The 17,835-nt window shown below is 53.9% G+C and overlaps 1 protein-coding gene across 3 annotated transcripts; it reads left to right on the top strand.

The window, feature by feature from the left end:
• On the top strand, positions 4,209-17,802 carry LMAN1L (lectin, mannose binding 1 like). Of its 3 annotated transcripts, XM_021099048.1 has the most exons (14): positions 4,209-4,976; positions 7,854-8,008; positions 8,122-8,229; positions 8,321-8,379; positions 9,817-9,916; positions 10,280-10,400; positions 11,199-11,254; positions 11,849-11,981; positions 12,273-12,424; positions 12,914-12,949; positions 13,419-13,537; positions 14,650-14,773; positions 15,362-15,493; positions 16,847-17,802. In XM_021099048.1, the coding sequence occupies exons 1-14, from the start codon at positions 4,799-4,801 to the stop codon at positions 16,970-16,972; spliced, it is 1,599 nt and encodes a 532-aa protein (XP_020954707.1). In that variant the 5' UTR covers positions 4,209-4,798; the 3' UTR covers positions 16,973-17,802. The 3 variants fall into 3 exon arrangements, with proteins under 3 accessions (XP_020954707.1, XP_001925484.2, XP_005666208.1); XM_001925449.4 differs by lacking the exon at positions 12,914-12,949 and having other exon boundaries at positions 13,470-13,537; positions 15,362-15,489; positions 16,840-17,141; XM_005666151.3 differs by lacking the exon at positions 12,914-12,949 and having other exon boundaries at positions 13,470-13,537; positions 15,362-15,489; positions 16,837-17,137.

Genomic DNA, 17,835 nt, shown 5'->3' with positions numbered 1-17,835 from the left:
AGGCTGAGGATTTTTAAGACAGCAGAGGCTTGAGCAAACCTCACTGCCGAAAGGAAGACTGCTTACCTTTGTTCATATCCACGTATTGAGAGGGGAGGGAGTGATAGTGGTTGAAGGTGGAACCTCCCCCAGAGCAAGGACGGGCTGCTGGAATCCACAGCATGAGGCATGGTGGGTCTGCAATGGGACGGGATTGTCCCAGTGAAACTGCAGAGGAAAGGGAAGCCAGCAGTGGCACACTGCATGTCTGACCCTCAGATCTGGGGCCAGGGTGGGGTGGGGTGGGGAGCTCTGATCAATTGTGCGAGGTATCCATGGTGTGCCCTCTGCCACAGCCAATCTCACACTACCAGTCTGACATTACTGGAAGCAGTGCTTGGGGGGTTTTGACAGTTGGCCCTCACCAGCTTAGGTTCAGAAGCCTGCGAAGATGCCCATGACCATATGGTCACAGGAAGGGCCAGGCAGGTGACATAATGGAGAATCAGGCCAGGTGTGACAAGCAAGAGTGCAGGGGCAAGCCCTGCTGATGGGGCGCTATGGGAGCACAGGCGTAGGTAGTGGGATGTTCCTGTTCCATCTACCTGGTGGCCTGTGATCCCTCCTGCCCCCATTCCTTCTTTCTCCCCTTTCTCGGTTTAGGTTTTTTTGTTTGTCCCTCTTTCTTCTCTCTCATCCTTCTCTTCTGTCCTGCTGGCCACTGACATAGATAAGTGAGACAGAGCTCTCACCCAAGGAGCTCACAGACATGGGGGACGCGGTTTCGTGCCCAGAAATCTGGTGGGTGTCGCCTACTGCCAGCACCGAGCCAGTGAGGCCAAGGACAAAAGTGCAAAGTAGCTTCTCAGACACGTGGAGGACAGGAACAAAGGGAGAGTGTGATCCTGGCAAAGGGATGCCACTGCCTGGGCAAAGGTGGTGAGGTGACAGACTGCTGAGGTACTCAAGTGTGGCTGAGGCTAAGGGGCCAAGGGGGTATAGTTTGGGAGCAAGTGAGACTGAAGAGAAAGCAAGGCCCAGACCCCACCTGGCTTTGCAGGCCTCATGAGGAATATGACTTTGTCCAAAGATGACCGAGAGCAATTGAAGGATTTAAGGCAAAGGAGTGACATGGTCAGATCTACATTTTTAAAAGGTCATTCTAGTTAGAGTCTGACTAGAAGGGGCTGTGGTGTCCCAAGTAGAGACAGAGAGATGGTGGGGAGGCTGATAGGCCAGTTTAGTGATTGATGGTGCCCTGGTCTAGGCAAGCCAGTAGGAGGTGAGGACAAGACACTGTTGACATTTACTGAGCTGAGCTCTGTCAGACCTTATTCTAAGCATAATAGATGTATTATCAGAGTTCCTATTGTGGCACAGCTGAAACGAATCCAACTAAGAACCATGAAGTTGCAGGTTCGATCCTTGGCCTCGCTCAGTGGGTTAAGGATCCGGCATTGCTGTGAGCTGTGGTGTAGGTTGCAGATTCGGCTTGGATCTGATGTGGCTGTGGCTATCGCATAGGCCAGGAGCTGTGACTCCAATTAGTGATTAGACCCCTAGCCTGGGAACCTCCATATGTCTTGGGTGTGGCTCTAAAAAGCAAAAAAAAAAGTTTTATCTCATGGAAGCCTCCCAACAACTCTTAGATGATTTTTACATCCATTTTACAGATAAGGAAAATGAGACTTAGAGTGAAGCATCAGGTGACACAGTGTGGGAGTGCAAAGAGCACACTGAAGAGCCTGCTGCTGGTTGATGAGAGATGTTGAGGCAGAGGAAGGCATGGGGGTGGGTGGGTTCCAATCTCCCATCTGATAAGGTGGGTGGTGCCGTTCACGACACCCCAGCCCTGGAGGAGGATGTGTCGGGGTTGGCAAGGAGTTGGGTTTGGGATATGTTGGCTGGGGGTCTTTGTGTCATCCAAGCAGAGAAGTCCCCTCCAGAGTTAGGCATTCATGTGGGCCTGCAGCTCCAGAAGAAGCCAGGCTAAAAGTAGCTATTTGAGGATCATGTGCAAAGCCATGGGTGTGGATGAGCTTGGCCAGATAGCAGTGGACAGTGAGGAGAGACTTGCCCTGCAAGAGGCCCCACTGTGAAAGGCTGGGGAGGGAGAGCAGTGGCAAAGGAGCAGCTCCTGTTCCCATTGTGGCTCAGTGGGTTCAGAACCCAACTAGTATCCATGAGGACACGGGTTTGCTCCCTGGCCTCCGATCCGTGGGTTCAACATCCAGAGTTGCCACAAGCTGTGGTATAGGTCACAGTTGTGGCTCAGATCCAATGTGGCTGTGGCGTGGGCTGGCAGCTGCAACTCTGATTTGACCCCTAGCCTGGGAACTTCCCCTGCCCTCCCCCCCAAAAAAAGAAGCAGCAGCTCCTGGGGTGCAGAGGGCTGGGGAAAGGCAGGTGAGCCCTGGGGCAGTGGTTCTCGGAGCAAGGGGAGGGGCTGAGGGAGGGGTGACCACAGCATCTCTCACTGTGGAGACCCTGCACAGACAGAGAACAGGCTGGGTCTTGTTGGAGCAGTTTTCCCTGGGGAGTGTGGGGAGCTGGAAGGACGTAGAGGGAGGCCAGGAAGCAGGGCTGGAACGGAAGCCACCTTTCCACAGCTTGGCTGTGAAGGTGAGGGATGAGAGCAGGCCGAGGGCTTAGTGTAGGGAAATGAAGTTCTTCATTTCTTCATGTCCTAAAATTCCCCATTTACAGCCTTGGTTTTAATTAATTTGTAGCACTTCAGTATCTTAATTCTACTGGGGACTTAAAATACAGTAAAACTGCAGCTATCCAGAATTCTTGGCAAGTGAGCCACTCGAAAACCAGAATTTGGATGAATATATCTGAAATATAGCATATCTTTTTTTTTTTTTTTTTTTCATGGCCATACCCGCGTGGCATATGGAGGTTCCCAGGCTAGGTGTCAAATCGGAACTGTAGCTGCCAGCCTACACCACAGCCACAGCAACACAGGATTCAACCTACACCACAGCTAATGGCAATGCCAGATCCGTAACCCTCTGAGCCGAGGCCAGGGATTGAACCTGCATCCTCATGGATGCTAGTCAGATTCATTAACCGCTGAGCCATCACAGGAACTCCTAGCATATCTTTTTAAATTTTTATTTAATTATAGAAACTATCAAACATGTAGAAGTAAAGTAGAGGGAGTTCACTCTCAATACGGAGGTATGAACTCAGTGTTGTTGCTGCTGTGGCTCAGGGTTGATCCCTGGCCCAGGAATTTCTGCATGCCGCTGGGGTGGCCAAAAAAAAAAAAAAAAAAATAGAAGTAGGGAGAAGCATACAAGGAACACCCATGCCCCTACCACCCACTTTAATAGTTACCAGCTCAAGGCCACTCCCCTGTCATCCACACCCTATTCCCCCTGGGATATTTGGAAGCAAATTCTAGGTGTCATATCAAGTTATCCATAAAAAAACACGTTAGTATGTTTATCCAGAAAACAAGACTTTTTTTTTTTTTGTCTCTTTGGCCTTTTCTAGGGCCCCTCCTGCGGCACATGGAGGTTCCCAGCCTAGGGGTCTAATCAGAGCTGTAGCCACTGGCCTACGGCAGAGCCACAGCAACACGGGATCTGAGCTGCATCTGCAACCTACACCACAGCTCATGGCAACACCAGATCCTTAACCCACTGAGCAAGGCCAGGGATCGAACCTGCAACCTCATGGTTCCTAATCGGATTCGTTAACCACTGAGCCACGACAGGAACTCCAGAAGACAAGACTTTTTAGAAAAACTCTACCCGAGGAGTTCCTGCACAGCTCAATGGGATAAGGATTTGGTATTGTCACTGCTATGGCCCTGGTTACAGCAGTGGTGCAGGTTTGATTCCTGGCCTGGGAACTGCCACATGCCACAGGCATGGCCAGCAATACCATTATTACTCCTAAAAAATTTTAATGAGAATTCCGTAATTTAATTAGTCATTGTTCAAATTCCCCCAATTGTCTCATTCCCCCCTCCAACTGCCACTTAGTTGGTTAAAATTAGGCTACAAAAAATGTCTGTGGATAGCACTTATTTGCTCTCTCAAAACTCCCTCTTTCTTCTTTTATTTTTCCTTTTTCTTTATTATTTATTTATTTTTTTTTAGTGCCGCACCTGCAGCATATGGAAGTTCCCAAGCTAAGGTCGAATCAGAGCTGCAGCTGCCTGCCTACACTGCAGCCACGGCAACACCAGATCCTTAACCCACTGATCAAGGCCAGGGATTGAATCCGCTTCTTCAAGGATACTAGTTGAGTTTGTTACCACTGAGCCACAACAGGAACTCCCCTTTCTTTTTTCATATACTTTAAATAAATAAATATTGAGGAAGCCAGTTGCTTGGAGGCACGAGCATTTGGGAACATGCAGGAGAACTGAATATAACAGTGGAGAGTGTAGGACAGGGAGAGAAGGTGGGGGCAGGTAATGTCCAGATAGTGGGGGACATCCAGCTATGGGAAGGAGGCAGGATGTGGGAGCCCACCCAGGCAGGGAGGAAAGTCAGCTATTGAGAGTGGCCTGTCCCAGTGACACCTGAGGCCCTTAGCTGCTGGAGCAGAAGGAAGGTGGAGAAATGGCCTGAGCCAAGGAGCAGGGGCAGAGCTCAGGTTTGCAAGAAGTGAAGGAGGGGTGGGGCCTGAGGTCAGGCCCGAAAGGAACAGGATGTCTGTGTTGGGGAGGGAGGGATGAGGCAGTGCCAAAAACCAGCTCCTGCTCAGTCCAGCTCCTCCCTACCTGGACCAGTCCCAGGAGCCCGTCCCTAGCCTCCCAGCTACAAATCCACCCTGGGGCCGGATACCAGATCCCTTCACAATGCTGGTGGTCCATGGTCTGGATCCTTTGCTCAGCCTTCTCCTCATCTTGCTCCTGGACCCCCACAGCCCTGAGGGGGGCCATCCTCCTCAGCGAAGGTTTGAATACAAGCTCAGCTTCAAAGGACCAAGGCTGGCATTGCCTGGGGCTGGAATACCTTTCTGGAGTCATCATGGAGGTGAGGGACCAGCCATGCCCAGGGTTCCTCAGAATGCTGGAGCAGCTGACCAACTCTGGGTGGCTGTGACTTGGTGGGGAATGGGCCTGCCAGTAATAGCCTCTGCCCAAGATGGGGCCAGGACTGGGACAGACAGTGCCAGGGGCCCCAGGACTTTCCCTAGGCCTGTCTCCCACTCCACCACAACCCCAGCCTCATCCACCAGCCTCAGTTTCTACTCTCTGCCTCTCCCCTTTTATGCTCTGGGACTTCTCTCTTCTCTTTTTCCTCTCCTTGTAGGATCCCCCCCAACCCTGCCTCTTTGACCCATGAACACACACTCACACCCTCACATGCTGAGTCCTAGACACATAGACACAAAGCAACTTGGACCAGCACAAACCTACACTCTGTCAGGTGTGTGGCTGTCCATGACAGCTGGGGGGCTGCTGGAGGGAGGCATCCTCACAGCCAGCTATTTCACCAGCAGCGCCCCTAGCCCTGCCCTATATGTTTGTTGGGTGGAAGTAAGAATGAGAGCATCTTAGCCCATGCATTGTGTTCAGGGCTTTCTAAATCCAGGCCTACAAAGAATCCATCTTCTATTTGGTTTTGTTTTAAAAAGATTTTTGAGGAGTTCCCGTCATGGCTCAGTGGTTAACGAATCCGACTAGGAACCATGAGGTTGTGGGTTCGATCCTTGGCCTTGCTCAGTGGGTTAAGGATCTGGCATTGCCGTGACCTGTGGTGTAGGTCGCAGACGCAGCTCAGATCCCACATTGCTGGCATAGGCTGGCAGCTACAGCTCCGATTAGGCCCCTAGCCTGGGAATCTCCATATGCCGTGGGTGCGGCCCTGGAAAAGACAAAGATAAAAAATTAAAATAAAAAAATTTTTAAATTAAAAAAAATATTTTTGAGGCTGTATAAGGCCTATGTAATAGAGAAGAGCTTAAATCAGGAGCAAGCAAGAAGAATGGGACTTAAGAGTTGAGGCAGGAAATGAGTCCAGTTGCCAAAATTATGCTGTAAAGTCAGTCCACCCTTCAGAGCTGAGCCATTGATCTGGTTCAGAGACTCCTAGAAGGCAAACCAAAGAAAGAAATCAAATCCATTGTGTATTTCTGTGTCTATGAGATGTAAGTTCTGAAAAACAGCATGACTGCATGATTCCTAAGACCAGAACAAATATCTCTAAGAAGACAGGCCCTCTCAGCAGGGCCCTCCCTCACGGGGGCCAGGAGGTAAGCAAAGGAGGGGGGCTGTTCCTCACAGCACAGGGCCAGGCCCCGCCTCAGGGCCACTCACTGCCCTGGGCAGTATCAGGTCTGAGGTGTCACAGGCCATGTGGGGGAACAGGCATATTCGCCAAGATCACCCAGTAATGTTCATCATTCATTCATCTTTTGGGAGTTCCCTGGTGGTCTAGTGATTAGGATTCAGCATTTTCACCACTACAGCTCAGATTCAGTCCCTGGTATGGGAACTGAAATCTCACATCAAGCCACTGCATGCCTCAGCCAAAAACAAAACAAACAAACAAACAAAACATTCATTCATCCTTTTATCATACCTCACTCCCACACCCTCTGTGACTAGCCCAGAGGCTGAGTTAGGTTCACAAAGCCCGCAGTATGGGGTGAGGTCCCATGAACAACCCACATGAGGGAGTTCCTGTTGCGGCTCAGTGGTTATGAACCAGTGGTTATGACTAGGATCCATAAGGATGTGGGTTCAATCCCTGGTCTGGCTCAGTGGGTTAAGGATCCGGCATTGCCCTGAGCTGTGGTGTAGGTCTCAGACTCAGCTCAGATCCCGCATTGCTGTGGTTGTCGTGTAGGCCGGCAGCTGTGGCTCCGATTATCGATTAGACCCCTAGCCTGGGAACTTCCATATGCCACACTTGCGTCCCCAAAAAAGAAAAAAAAGAAAAAGAAAAAAAATATCTATATGCAGCAGAACGAGAAGCAGGGTAGGCAGTGGACAATCCTTGCCTCCTGCAAGTCACTTCAGAGGCAGAGGTGGCTTCCACGAGCCCCAGCACTCCTGGCCTGAGCCTCCCTGCCCCCAGCCCTGGCCTTTGCCGAGCAAACAGGGTGGATTAGCAGTCTCCGGAACATCCCAGCAGGGACTGGGCCCTGGGCCAGGTTCCAGGCTGGCAGGCCACAGGGGAGGGGAAGGGAGCCAGCTGGGGTGGGGTCTCTCATCTCCCTCCATTTCCTGCCAAGCCTACCTCAGTTTCCCGCCCCTTTCATCCCACCCCCCAGCCCCTCACCAGAGGTAATTGTCACACAGACCATCCTTCAGCCTTTCCTCAGCCCACCCGCACTTTCATGGCTTCCCCACCTTGGAAGGTCCAGCCTCATGTGGCTACTTCACAGCCTGGAGTCCTGGCCCTCCGCATGCTTCCTCTGTCAAGGAGCTCCCCCGTGTTCTATGGCCTCGGGCACATCCTTTCTCTCACAGGCCCTCAACTGAGAAACACAAAGGACTGGACACAAATCTCTCTCACGGTGGAAAAAGCTTGTGCTTTGGAGACGGAGTAGAGTTTCACTTAGTTCCTTAACTTTTCTGAGCCTCAGCATCCTCATCTGTAAAGTGGGGGTCTTATGAAAGCAGACCGCACAGATGTGCGGTGAGCCTTAGCCATGAGAAGGAATGCAATGTACTCCCTTCAGTCTGGCCTTCATGGCCCTTCCCTGGCAAAGACCCATCCAGCCATGCTGGGCTCCAATTCCTACTTGTTCGGTGGATTCCTGTGTCCGACCAGCCGGCCTGTTATTTGATGGTCGTGATGTCACCTCCTTCCTCCTCCTAGAGCCCAGCCTAGATCAGTGAGAGAGAAGGACTGGGGAGCAGGGCCGATGGGGCTCAGGCCTTGAGTTGCCCCGGTTTGCAGATGCCATCCTGGGCCTGGAGGAGGTGCGCCTGGCCCCATCCATGCGGAACCGGAGTGGGGCTGTGTGGAGCAGGACCCCTGTCCTCTTCCCCGCCTGGGAGGTAGAGGTGCAGATGAGGGTGACCGGGCCGGGGCGCTTGGGAGCCCAGGGCATGGTGAGTGGCCCCCACCAAGGTCCAGCAGAGGGGGTGAATCAGGGAGGCTGGAGGTGAGCCTGGGGTTCCAGTGCCCTGCAGGGACCCCGAGCTGAGCAGCTGGGGCCCCGCAGGCTGTGTGGTACACCCGGGGCAGGGGCCAGGTAAGCTCTGTCCTGGGGGCGCTGGACTCGGGGGACAGCATCGGGATCCTCTTCGACTCCTCGGCTGAGGATACCCAGGTAAGTCATAGTCTCCCGCCCCCCGCCCTGCCTACACCCTCCCCCTCCTCCCTGTGCCAGTGGCTCAGGCCGCTTGTCGCCTCCCACACAGAAGAGCCCTGCTATCCGCGTGCTGGTTGGTAATGGGCACAACCCCGACGAGCCACTCGGGTAAGTGCTGCCTGGGCTGACCCTCACCCCATCCCTGGGCTTTAAGGGGCTCAGAGGTTACCTCCACTGCCCCCGATGCCCTGCCCCAGCCTCTGATGGGGAGCCTTCCCCTCCTAGGGTGGTGCCCTCCTTGTTGACCTCTCATCTGAGCTGACGGTGCTGCGCTGGGGCTCCTGCCCACTGGGTCCCAGCTCTACCTTCTCTGGCCTGGAACCAGAGTTTCCTTGCTCTTCCCGGGAACCATCCCACTGAGTCCTCCATTCATGCAACGCAACAGCCCCAGGCCAGCGGGGGTGGTGAAATGACACAGGGTGGGGTCGGAGCACAGTGCTTTCACACACATCCTCTCATCTTGACACTCTTGAGAAGTGGGGATGATTCGTGCCCAGTTACAGGTGAGGACACTGAGGCCCAAACAGGTGAAGTGACTTGCCCCAGTTCACACAGCTGTGCACAGAGCTGAGATTTGAGGCCAGACTTGCCTGTGGAAGGCCCACGCCCTTCTCCGCGCCTGCTGCCAACCAGCCTGCCAGCCCTGTCCCTGTCTCCTAGATGACGTGGCTTCCCATCCTTCCCCAATCAGGTTGCTGCCTCAGCAGCTGCCTCCTCAGTTTGTCAGTGTCTCTCGGCAAACATCCTTTAGCTCATAACAATTAGAATAATTGCTAACATTTATGACCTAAGCTTACTGTACGCCAGGCTCAGCGCCAAGCACTTCACATTCATTTCTTGGTTAAGACTCATAACAATGTTATGAGGTAGTTTCAATTATTATCCTTTTTTAAAGATGGGGAAACTCAAGTTTGGGAAGGTGAGGTAACTCTCCCAAGGTCACACAGCTCTCCCTGGCTCTGAGCCCACTGAAGGTAGTGGTGACAGACGCTCCAGTGTGAGAGCGCCCAGAGAAACTCAGAACCTCTCAGGCTCAACGCCCCTAACTCTCAGAGCCAGCTGCACTGCCCCCCGGTGGGGGGGCAGGCTGGTCATACTCTTCTTGGCTGCTAAGGTGATCCAGTCTCATGTTGTCTGTCCTGAGTCAGTCCTGCTGCAGCCAAGCCTGGCAGAAGGGAAAGAGCAGCTGTACCCAGAGGGAAGCCAGTGGGAGATGGTAGGAGGAGGTGGTGGGCCTGGAGGATTGTGGGTAGAAACCCCACTCCTGATTCAGGCTCTGCCCCCTAGGGAAGATCCCCAGGGAGGCCCTTGGCCTCTTCTGCGAATTCCAAGTCCCAGCCTCCCGCCAGGCAAGGCTTTTGTTCCTCTCTCTTCTGCCATGGGGGCAGACCACAGCCGGGGAGGCTCAAGCTAGACAGCAGGGACACGTCCTGTACCAGTGAGGAGGGGTGGCACCACAGCCCGGGGCAGGACGGCCTCTGGGACCACCCCTACTTGTCAGGCCTTGGGTCCTGTGTGACTTGGCTGGATTGCATGTGCCCACAGGGATGGAGCCAGCCGGGTGCTGGGGTCCTGCCACCGGGCCTTCCGGAACCGGCCGAACCCCTTCAGAGCACGGATCACCTACTGGAGGCAGAGGCTGCGTGTGAGTCGCCCCTCCTGCTTCTGCGGGTCCACTGGGCGTGAGGTGGAGATTACAGGGCTTGGAGTTTTGTGAATGCCCACGACCCCACATACCTGTGTCACCACACAGGGTCCCTGGCATACACACACAGGATCCTCCTCCCCACACAGACTCCTAACTGGCCCCAAGGACATGCTTGGGTGGGCCAGGATGAGACTAGATGTGTGAGCCCCTCCACACGGCTCTGACAGCAGGCCCTAGGGCTGCCAGCAGGTCTTCCAGTCCAGGGGAGCCCTTGAGTCAGGCAGGGACCATCCCCTGCTGGGCTCAGGGGAGAGGAGTGGGCTCCCTCTACAAGGGGCTTGTGCCTTCCATGCCCCTCAGTTATCCCTGAACAGCGGACTCACTCCCAGCGACCCGGACGAGCTCTGCGTTGACGTGGGGCCTCTGCTTTTGGCCCCTGGAGGTTTCTTTGGGGTCTTGGCAGCCACTAGCACGCTGGCAGGTAAGTGCCTTCTGGGCAGGTAAGAACAGAGGAGTGGTGCCTGCTAGACACCCCTTCTAAGGGGCACTGGGTGTGAGGCCACCGTGTGTGACCCAGTAAAGCCATGAGCCATCTCTGGGCCTTCGTTACCAGCAAAGGAAGGTCATGTCTGCCTTGCAGAGTTGAAAAAAGTCTCAAAAAGAATAAAACATGAGAAGATTTTTTCCCAGTATCGGCACCACAAGAGCCCCTAGCTGAGAATTGTGGGGCAAGAGGAAGAGGGACAGCCACGAGGGACATTTCGGGAAATGGAGCAAAGCGATGTGATGTAACGGGGGTCCTGTGGAGAGACTCAGCTGGAAAGCAGGGTGCAGCTGGAGGTGGGAGTCCTGGGATGCCAGGACTTTGATCTTTAGACTCTGGGCCCCAGGGACCATGGAAATTTGCAGAGGAGGAGAGTGACATGGTCAGACCCACGTAGAGGAGGTGGCCTCTGTGTAGCTGCTTCTGCCAGTAGCAGCCAGGCTCCAGGCCTGAGGGTGTTGCTTATTCTGCAGCCATGGCTCTAGCTCAGGACTGTCCAGGTTTCCCTCTCACTGGGGCTCCCCCCAGCTCTGTGTGTGGGTCAGCCCTCACAGCCCACTCATCTGCTTGTCTGGTCCTCACACCTTTCCTATGAAGTGAGCAGGTCAAGGGTCAGAGCGGCCCAAAGTCAACCAGATCTCTTGCCTGCCTGGAACATAATGGAGGTTGGGGGCAAGGGCTGAATGGGTGAGTGGCTGGGTGGGGGCCACCTTCCCTCTCCACCCCTATTTACAGATGACCATGATGTCTTGTCCTTCCTGACCTTCAGTCTGAGTGAGCCGGGTCCGGAGGTAATGCCAGCCCTGGGCCTGCCCCGGGGGGAGGGCTGGGGGAGCGGCAGCCCAAGGATCTCTCCCCTCCCTGGATGCTCTGTTCAAATCCAGCTGCCAGACCTGTCATTCCAGCTGTTGTCTCTACCTGCTTGCTGAGCTCTGCTCAGGCCAAGCCTTGTGCTGGGCAGTGCTGGGGGCTGGAATTGACCCAGCCAGGCCCTGTCTTCAGGGACTTTCCAGCCTGGCTGGGAGCCGTGGGAGTACAGGGGGCTCCTAACTGGCCAGGAAAGCAGGGAAGACCGCATGGAAAAGATGAGTTTGAAGGGACAGAGGGAGTGGCATAGACAAAGTGAGGCCTAAGAGAGCTGCTGGGGTCTGGGCTGCAGCAGGAGGAAAGGGTATGAGGATTGGCCACAGCAGGGCTGGGAGAACTGGAAAGTTCTGGGCCTAGTGGCTGAGGTAAAGGAGAGCCGGCTTGGGGTGGGGGAGCACGTCCTTCCCATGCTGGGGTAAATGTTTGCACAAGGAGGGGGACTGGGCTTGTGGGAAGACCCCTTTGGCCCCCAGGTCACCCCTGGATTTGGGGCCTGAGTTTTTATCTTCTTCCTCCAGCCTCCCCCGCAGCCCTTCCTTGAGATGGAGCAGCTCCGCCTGGCAAGGCAGCTGGAAGGGCTGCGGGCAAGGCTGGCCCTGGGCACCAAGGAGGACACGATTCTGAAGCCAAACTCCAAAGTCCAGGAGGAGGGTAGGGATTCAGGGAACAGGCAGGTGGTCCAAGGGCCCATTCGAGTGTCCCAGGATCTTCTTCCCTTCAGACCAGGGGTCCTATACCCAGTGGGGAGATGGAGGCCTGAGGCAGCCATATATTAGCAGGCTCTGGGGCCCAGGTTCTGAGTCCTGTCCCTGTCACACCACCCAGACACATCTTTCCGGGGAAGAATCTTGGAGGGCCAGGAAAGTGTGGTTTCTGCCCCAAGCCAGGGTCTGTTGCCCCACCCCAGTGGGCTGCCCATCCCAGCTCTGCCCCAATCCCCAGGGGAAAGAATCTTTGACCTGGAGGAAACACTGGACCGATACAGCCAGATCCTGCAGGCTCTCCAGGGTCTCTCCAAACAGCTGGCCCAGGCTGAGAGGCAATGGAAGAAGGAGCTGGGGTCCACAGACTGTGCCAGGCCTGAGAGCACCTGGGTGAGTGGACTCTGTGGTAATCAAAGGTTTGCCTACAGGCCTGGAGAAGCTGAGCTCCCCAGGCACCAGTGGCCTCCCTCTGTCTAAAAAGAGGAGCAAGCACTACACTTGGGCACTTGCCTCCCCCGAAGCCTGGAGGGAAAGGTGGGCAGGGTGAAATGCTGCAGGTCGCAGGATGGGGAGAACTTGCCAGGCAGCAGAGTGTGCGGGGAGGGCTGCTCTGCACAAGCAAAGGCCCACAGAGCCCCGCGGCTGGGGCCGAGGAGAGGAGTTGCCAGGTATTTAGATGTGGGTCTCTAGACAAGTGACAGAAATAGACCAAGTGCTTATCTGCATGTAGCTCCACATGTGATTTGATTCACATACGCTTGCTTAACGCTCAGATGCACCAGAATCCCCGTTTCTCCTCCACTGCCATCCTGGCTTCCCCCTGGGAGTCATGTCCCCTGGCATACCCAGCCTGCAGCCTGAGAGCCGAACTCAGTCAAGATGTTAGATGCTGGGCAGAAGAGGCCAGCAGCCCCTGTGGGCTTTGCTGAGCTCTGGCAGCTCAAGGTTTGCCAGAGCAGCTGGAGTAGGGCAGAGGGGAAGGGGGCTACACTCAAGGGCTAGGTCTCTCTGACCCTACTGCCAGGCCCGGAACTCCCCCTGCCAGATTCTGTCCACCCGAGAGAAGCAGCAAGCTCTCCAGGTCACTCAGAAAGACAGGGGCCCAAAAATTGGGAGTGGTTGCCTGTACCCCGGGAAGAGAAGAGGAAAGGACTGGACTGGGCTGCTGCCTCCTTCTGGGGAAGGGAGGGATTCTGAGAAAGCCCCTAGTCAGTCACTGTCAAGGGGAAACCAGCACCCTCAGGGAGAGGGGTTTGCCAGGAGGGGGAAATCGGAGCCCAGGTGGACAGGGTCAGATAAACCTAACATATCCAAAATGAGGAGGGCCCGGGGAAGGCCTCTAGAAGGAAGAGGCTGCAAGTCCCTGGGGAAGATGGAATCTGAGAAGAGAGGGGCTGTGCCCTGGGCCCTAGAGAAGAGGCTGGCACTCCCGCAGGACTCAGCCAAGGTCAGTGCCCTACTCCGTGGACAGCTGACTCTCCTCCAAGACCTGCAAGAGATGAGGTAAGTGCACAGGGTGGGGAGGATCCCGGGGGAGAGGGAAGAGGAGTCCCAGTCCACTGATTTGCTTCTCTGCCTGAAGTCCCCCCATTAGCCCATTATTCTTTTTTTTTTTTTTTTTTTTTTTTTTTTGTCTTTTTAGGGCCACATCCATGGCATATGGAAGTTCCCAGGCTAGGGGTGGAATTGGAGCTGTAGCTGCCAGCCTACAGCCACAGAAATGCCAGATCTGAGGCTCATCTGAGACCTACACCATAGCTCATGGCAACACCGGATCCTTAACCCACTGAGCAGTGCCAGGGATCAAACCTGCGTCCTCATGAATACTAGTCAGAATCGTTTCTGCTGAGCCACGAAGGGAACTCCAGCCCATTATTCCTTTGTGTTTCCTGAGCACCCAGCACAAAGCCTGGAGCCCAGGGAAGAGCTAGGGGCAGAATTAGGTTTGTTGAGTTGACTTGAATTTAAGTGAATTAAGTTTAAAGTTTTGAATCTCCTAGTTTAAATACAATTCCCTGAGACATTCTCACTCCAGGGAGAGTTAATAAATTTGAGCCTTCCTTCAGTGATAGCTTCTGGAAGGAGGAGGCATTTTGATGGGATTCTTGGAGTACAACCAAAATCAGGCCCAGTTGGAGGGAGCAGGGGTGGGGGTAGAGGGGAGCAGTCCTTAACTTCATTTTACTCACCTTCGGCCTCCCAGCATCCCACTCTAATCCTCTGGAGTTACCTATGAAGCCCTGTCATGAGAGGAGGGTGGCTTCAGGTTGGATGCTATGGCTGCAGCCCAACCCCCTTACTCCCTCCCCCACATCAAGATGCTTGAGGATGGGACTATGGGAAGAGAAAGAGGGGCCAAGGACCAAAAGCAGAGCCCAGGGAGCCTGGGTTTAAGAATGGACAGCTTTAGGGAGATGCTTCTCTGAGCTAAAACTGTCTCAGGATCCAGGAAGAAGGTTTAGGGTAAGAAGACCAGCCCCCAAGAAGAGGCCCTATGAATGGTACCTGTTCTCCACCCAGGTGCTGCCTTAGGGGATTATGGGAAATGATTAAGCAGTTTGGGTGTAATAATAAAGGATAATGAATTTTCTCCCTTGGTTTCCATCCTGCACTAGGGATGCAGCTGCTCACATGGCCTCAAGAGCCCAGGTCTTCTACCTACCTGTGGGCACCAAGCATCATTTCTTAGAGCTGGCCCAGATCCTGAGCCTACTGCAGAAGGACCTTCGGGGTCCAGCGGTGAGAGGGAAGGAAGGGGTACCATGGGGCTCAGCCCCGCTTTTTCCAGCACTTCTGTAGCCCCAGACCCCTCCTGCCTTGCCCCTGCCCTCCCAACAGGAACACCTGTGTCTGTGTGTGCATGCAAGAACACGGATCACATCCTCCCTCTGCCGTCTCTGCTTTCTGGAGAGTCCCACAGACTCTCAGTACTAGCAGAGCCCTGGAAACCACTTGGTCCAACTCCCACAATAACCAGAACACAAATGGGAATAGGTTGTACCCAAGAGCGTTCAAAGCTCGGTGAAGGCTGCTCTTCCCTACCCCTGCCCCATCTTTCTCTTTCCCTTGCCCTCTCCATCACACCAGTCTTTTGCTCTCTAATTCTCTTATCTCTAGAGCCTTCAGCCTCCCAATGATCCCAGATGGACCCATGGGAGCTGGTGTGGGGGAGGCAGTTTTGTCCCCTGCCCCCTCTACAAGTTCTGTGGATAAGAGCCAGGGTAGTCCAAGCCTGGGAAACAGAGCCCACAATGACCTAGATTCCAGGTCCCCCTCCCTCCTTCTGGATAAGAAGCTGACCTGGGATCTTAGAATATCCCCTTTCAGAAAGCGGCAGCCAAGGACCCCCGCCCACCTGGCTGGCCCCCAGGGATTTTCTCGTGCCTTCGGCCTGGCATCTTCCTGTTCTTCCTCCTCGTCCAGACTGTAGGCTTCTTCTGCTACGTACACTTCAGGTGGGCCTTCCCGTGGGCAGGACTTCCCACATCTACTTGGCATTTCTTGGGTCTGGGTCATAGTCATTGGGGCATTGAGGCCTGTGGTAGGGGTGCCTGTCTAGTCCACCGGTTGGCAAGGAGCAGTACCCAAGTTAGGATCCATTTTTTTTTTTCATTAGAGACTACTGACTACCTGCTCAGCCACTGGTCCCATCTCGGTCCTGCCCTCACAGAACTCACTCTCTAAAGTGAGAAACTGACAAGTAAATGACAGTCACATCCTTTGTGGTCAGTGTCATGATGGCAGGAAGCTCAGGGGCTATAAGAATGCAGGAAACAGCACCTGATTCAGCTAGGGGAGATCAGGGAATCACCTGGAAGGGATATTTGATATGGGTCATCAAGGCAACTAGGAACTTTCCAGCCTGACAAGATAAGTCAGGATGATACAGAAGGAAGAGCATGAGAAAAGGCATGGAAGCATGAGAAAAAACAAACAAACAAAAAAACCAGAATAGTTTGGAGAAAAAGTAGCAAGTTCAGTACTCTTAGGCAAAGGGTGGAACCAGTTTTTGAAACTTGGCAAAGAGAATTTAAAAGGTTGGTGGGCAGAGTTCCCATCATGGCACAATGGAAACGAATCCAACTAGAAACCATAAGGTTGTGGGTTTGATCCCTGGCCTTGCTCAGTGGGTTAAGGATCTGGCATTGCTGTGAGCTACGGTGTAGGTTGCAGATGCTGCTCGGATTTGGTGTTGCTGTGGCTGTGGTGTAGGTTGGCAGCTGTAGCTCTGATTTGACCCCTAGCCTGGGAACCTCCATATGCTGCCACTGCGGCCCTAAAAGGACAAAAGACCAAAAAAAAAAAATTAAAAAAAGGTTGGAGGGAGGTCACATTTCTGCTTGAAGAGTGTTTGTAGATGAATGGAACATTTAGAAATACTAAGGTGTGCTAAGGAGCTCAGAAATAGGACAGTCCTTGTTGGTGGAATTTCAAGACAAGAAGAATCAGTATGGGCTGGGATGGTCCTAGAGGAGGACCAAAATGCACTGAGTTTTAAAAGCAGAGTGGGAGAGGGAATGACCTGCAGTTGTGGAGAACAGCAAAGGTATGTGGTGGAAATGATGACAGGCTTATGTGTTACACAGGGATGTTATGCTGGCCATAAGGCTGGAGCTACCTGCACAGACCTTGAATGCTAGAGGAAAGTGTGGTCCTGATGGAGCAGGTCAAGGCAGCTATAGAAGTCCCAGAGGAGGGGGTGCTGTGGTGCAGTGTGTAGGGAGATGAGTATAGCAGGTGTAGAGTGTCTAGTCTCAAAAACCCAGATCTGAGAAGCTCAAGTAAATTTCTTCTCTTCCTAGCAGCAAGCAGGAGCTGGACAAGAACCTTCAGGACTATCTGTCCACAGGCAGCCTTCCTCTGAGTCCAGCACCACAAATCTCTAGGGCTCTGGGTGCTCTGAGACGGCAGCCCCTCTACCCCAACATACATGCATGACCTGCCTCAAAGACCTGAAGAAAATGTCCACGACTCGAAACTAAGAAATCGATATATGCCTGGAGGATGGAGGGCTTGGCCAGTTTCTCTCCCTCTGGGTACCCACTTCCTATCCACACCTTAGTTTTCAGAGGCTCCAACCTTATTAAAAGTGATTTCCCTCTCCCCATGCTTTAATATACTCATTTACCTTCCAGCTTTCCCTTAATCTCTCTGAAGACTTCCATCTCTTTCAGATAATAGCTAGGAGTGAGGTCCAAACAGGCAAAGAGGCCAAGGGCTGGCTTGACTTCCAGAAGACAGTCCTTGATACTCCACAGGCCCTGAGCCCTGGGCTGTGGTGGGAGACGGAGTCACAGCTGTGTATAATTCTGTCCCCACATTTATCCAGAACAAAGAGTGGTCCAGGTGCCTTTCCTGGTCCTGCCCAGCCAGCATCACCAGGAACAGCTATTTCTCCCTGCTTCTTATAGCTCCAGGGGTCAGCAGGGCAGGCGCACAATTAAGAACTCTGAGAGGCAACCCATGGAGCCGTAATTGGGATTCCCGCTCTGCTTCCCTTTCCCAGCTGCTGGAGCAGCGGGTCGAAGAGGAGGTTGGGGTAGGGCCCGGGGCTATTCGCTATTCGCATCTCTCAGTGAAATCCTGGTTATTAGCGACCCGGGGGAGGAGGAACTAGGGGGAGAGTAGGAAATAGGGTTCTGGGCGCGTAAAAGCGCAGCTCATTCCCCTGGAGAGCGAGCCCCCCACCCCCCACATCGCGGCAGGCCCCAATCCGCTGTGGCCAGCGGAGCTTGGCATTGAAGGAGGGACGTGGGGGAGGCGGGAGTGAAGAGCGTGCACGTGGTCCAGCCTTCTCAGCC

The sequence above is a fragment of the Sus scrofa genome, chromosome 7, assembly GCF_000003025.6.
Source record: "Sus scrofa isolate TJ Tabasco breed Duroc chromosome 7, Sscrofa11.1, whole genome shotgun sequence".
Lineage (NCBI taxonomy): Eukaryota > Metazoa > Chordata > Mammalia > Artiodactyla > Suidae > Sus > Sus scrofa.
The sequence above is the reverse complement of the archived record's forward strand: the minus strand, read 5'-3'. Positions and strand labels throughout refer to the sequence as shown.

What these genes read in the sequence shown, in the direction of transcription:
- LMAN1L (XM_021099048.1), top strand. Translation starts at nt 4,799, where the DNA reads ATGCTGGTGGTCCATGGTCTGGATCCTTTGCTCAGCCTTCTCCTCATC. An exon ending in CAAGACCTGCAAGAGATGAG is followed by an intron (nt 13,538 to 14,649) that starts GTAAGTGCACAG and finishes ATCCTGCACTAG; the next exon opens with GGATGCAGCTGCTCACATGG. An exon ending in AGGACCTTCGGGGTCCAGCG is followed by an intron (nt 14,774 to 15,361) that starts GTGAGAGGGAAG and finishes ATCCCCTTTCAG; the next exon opens with AAAGCGGCAGCCAAGGACCC.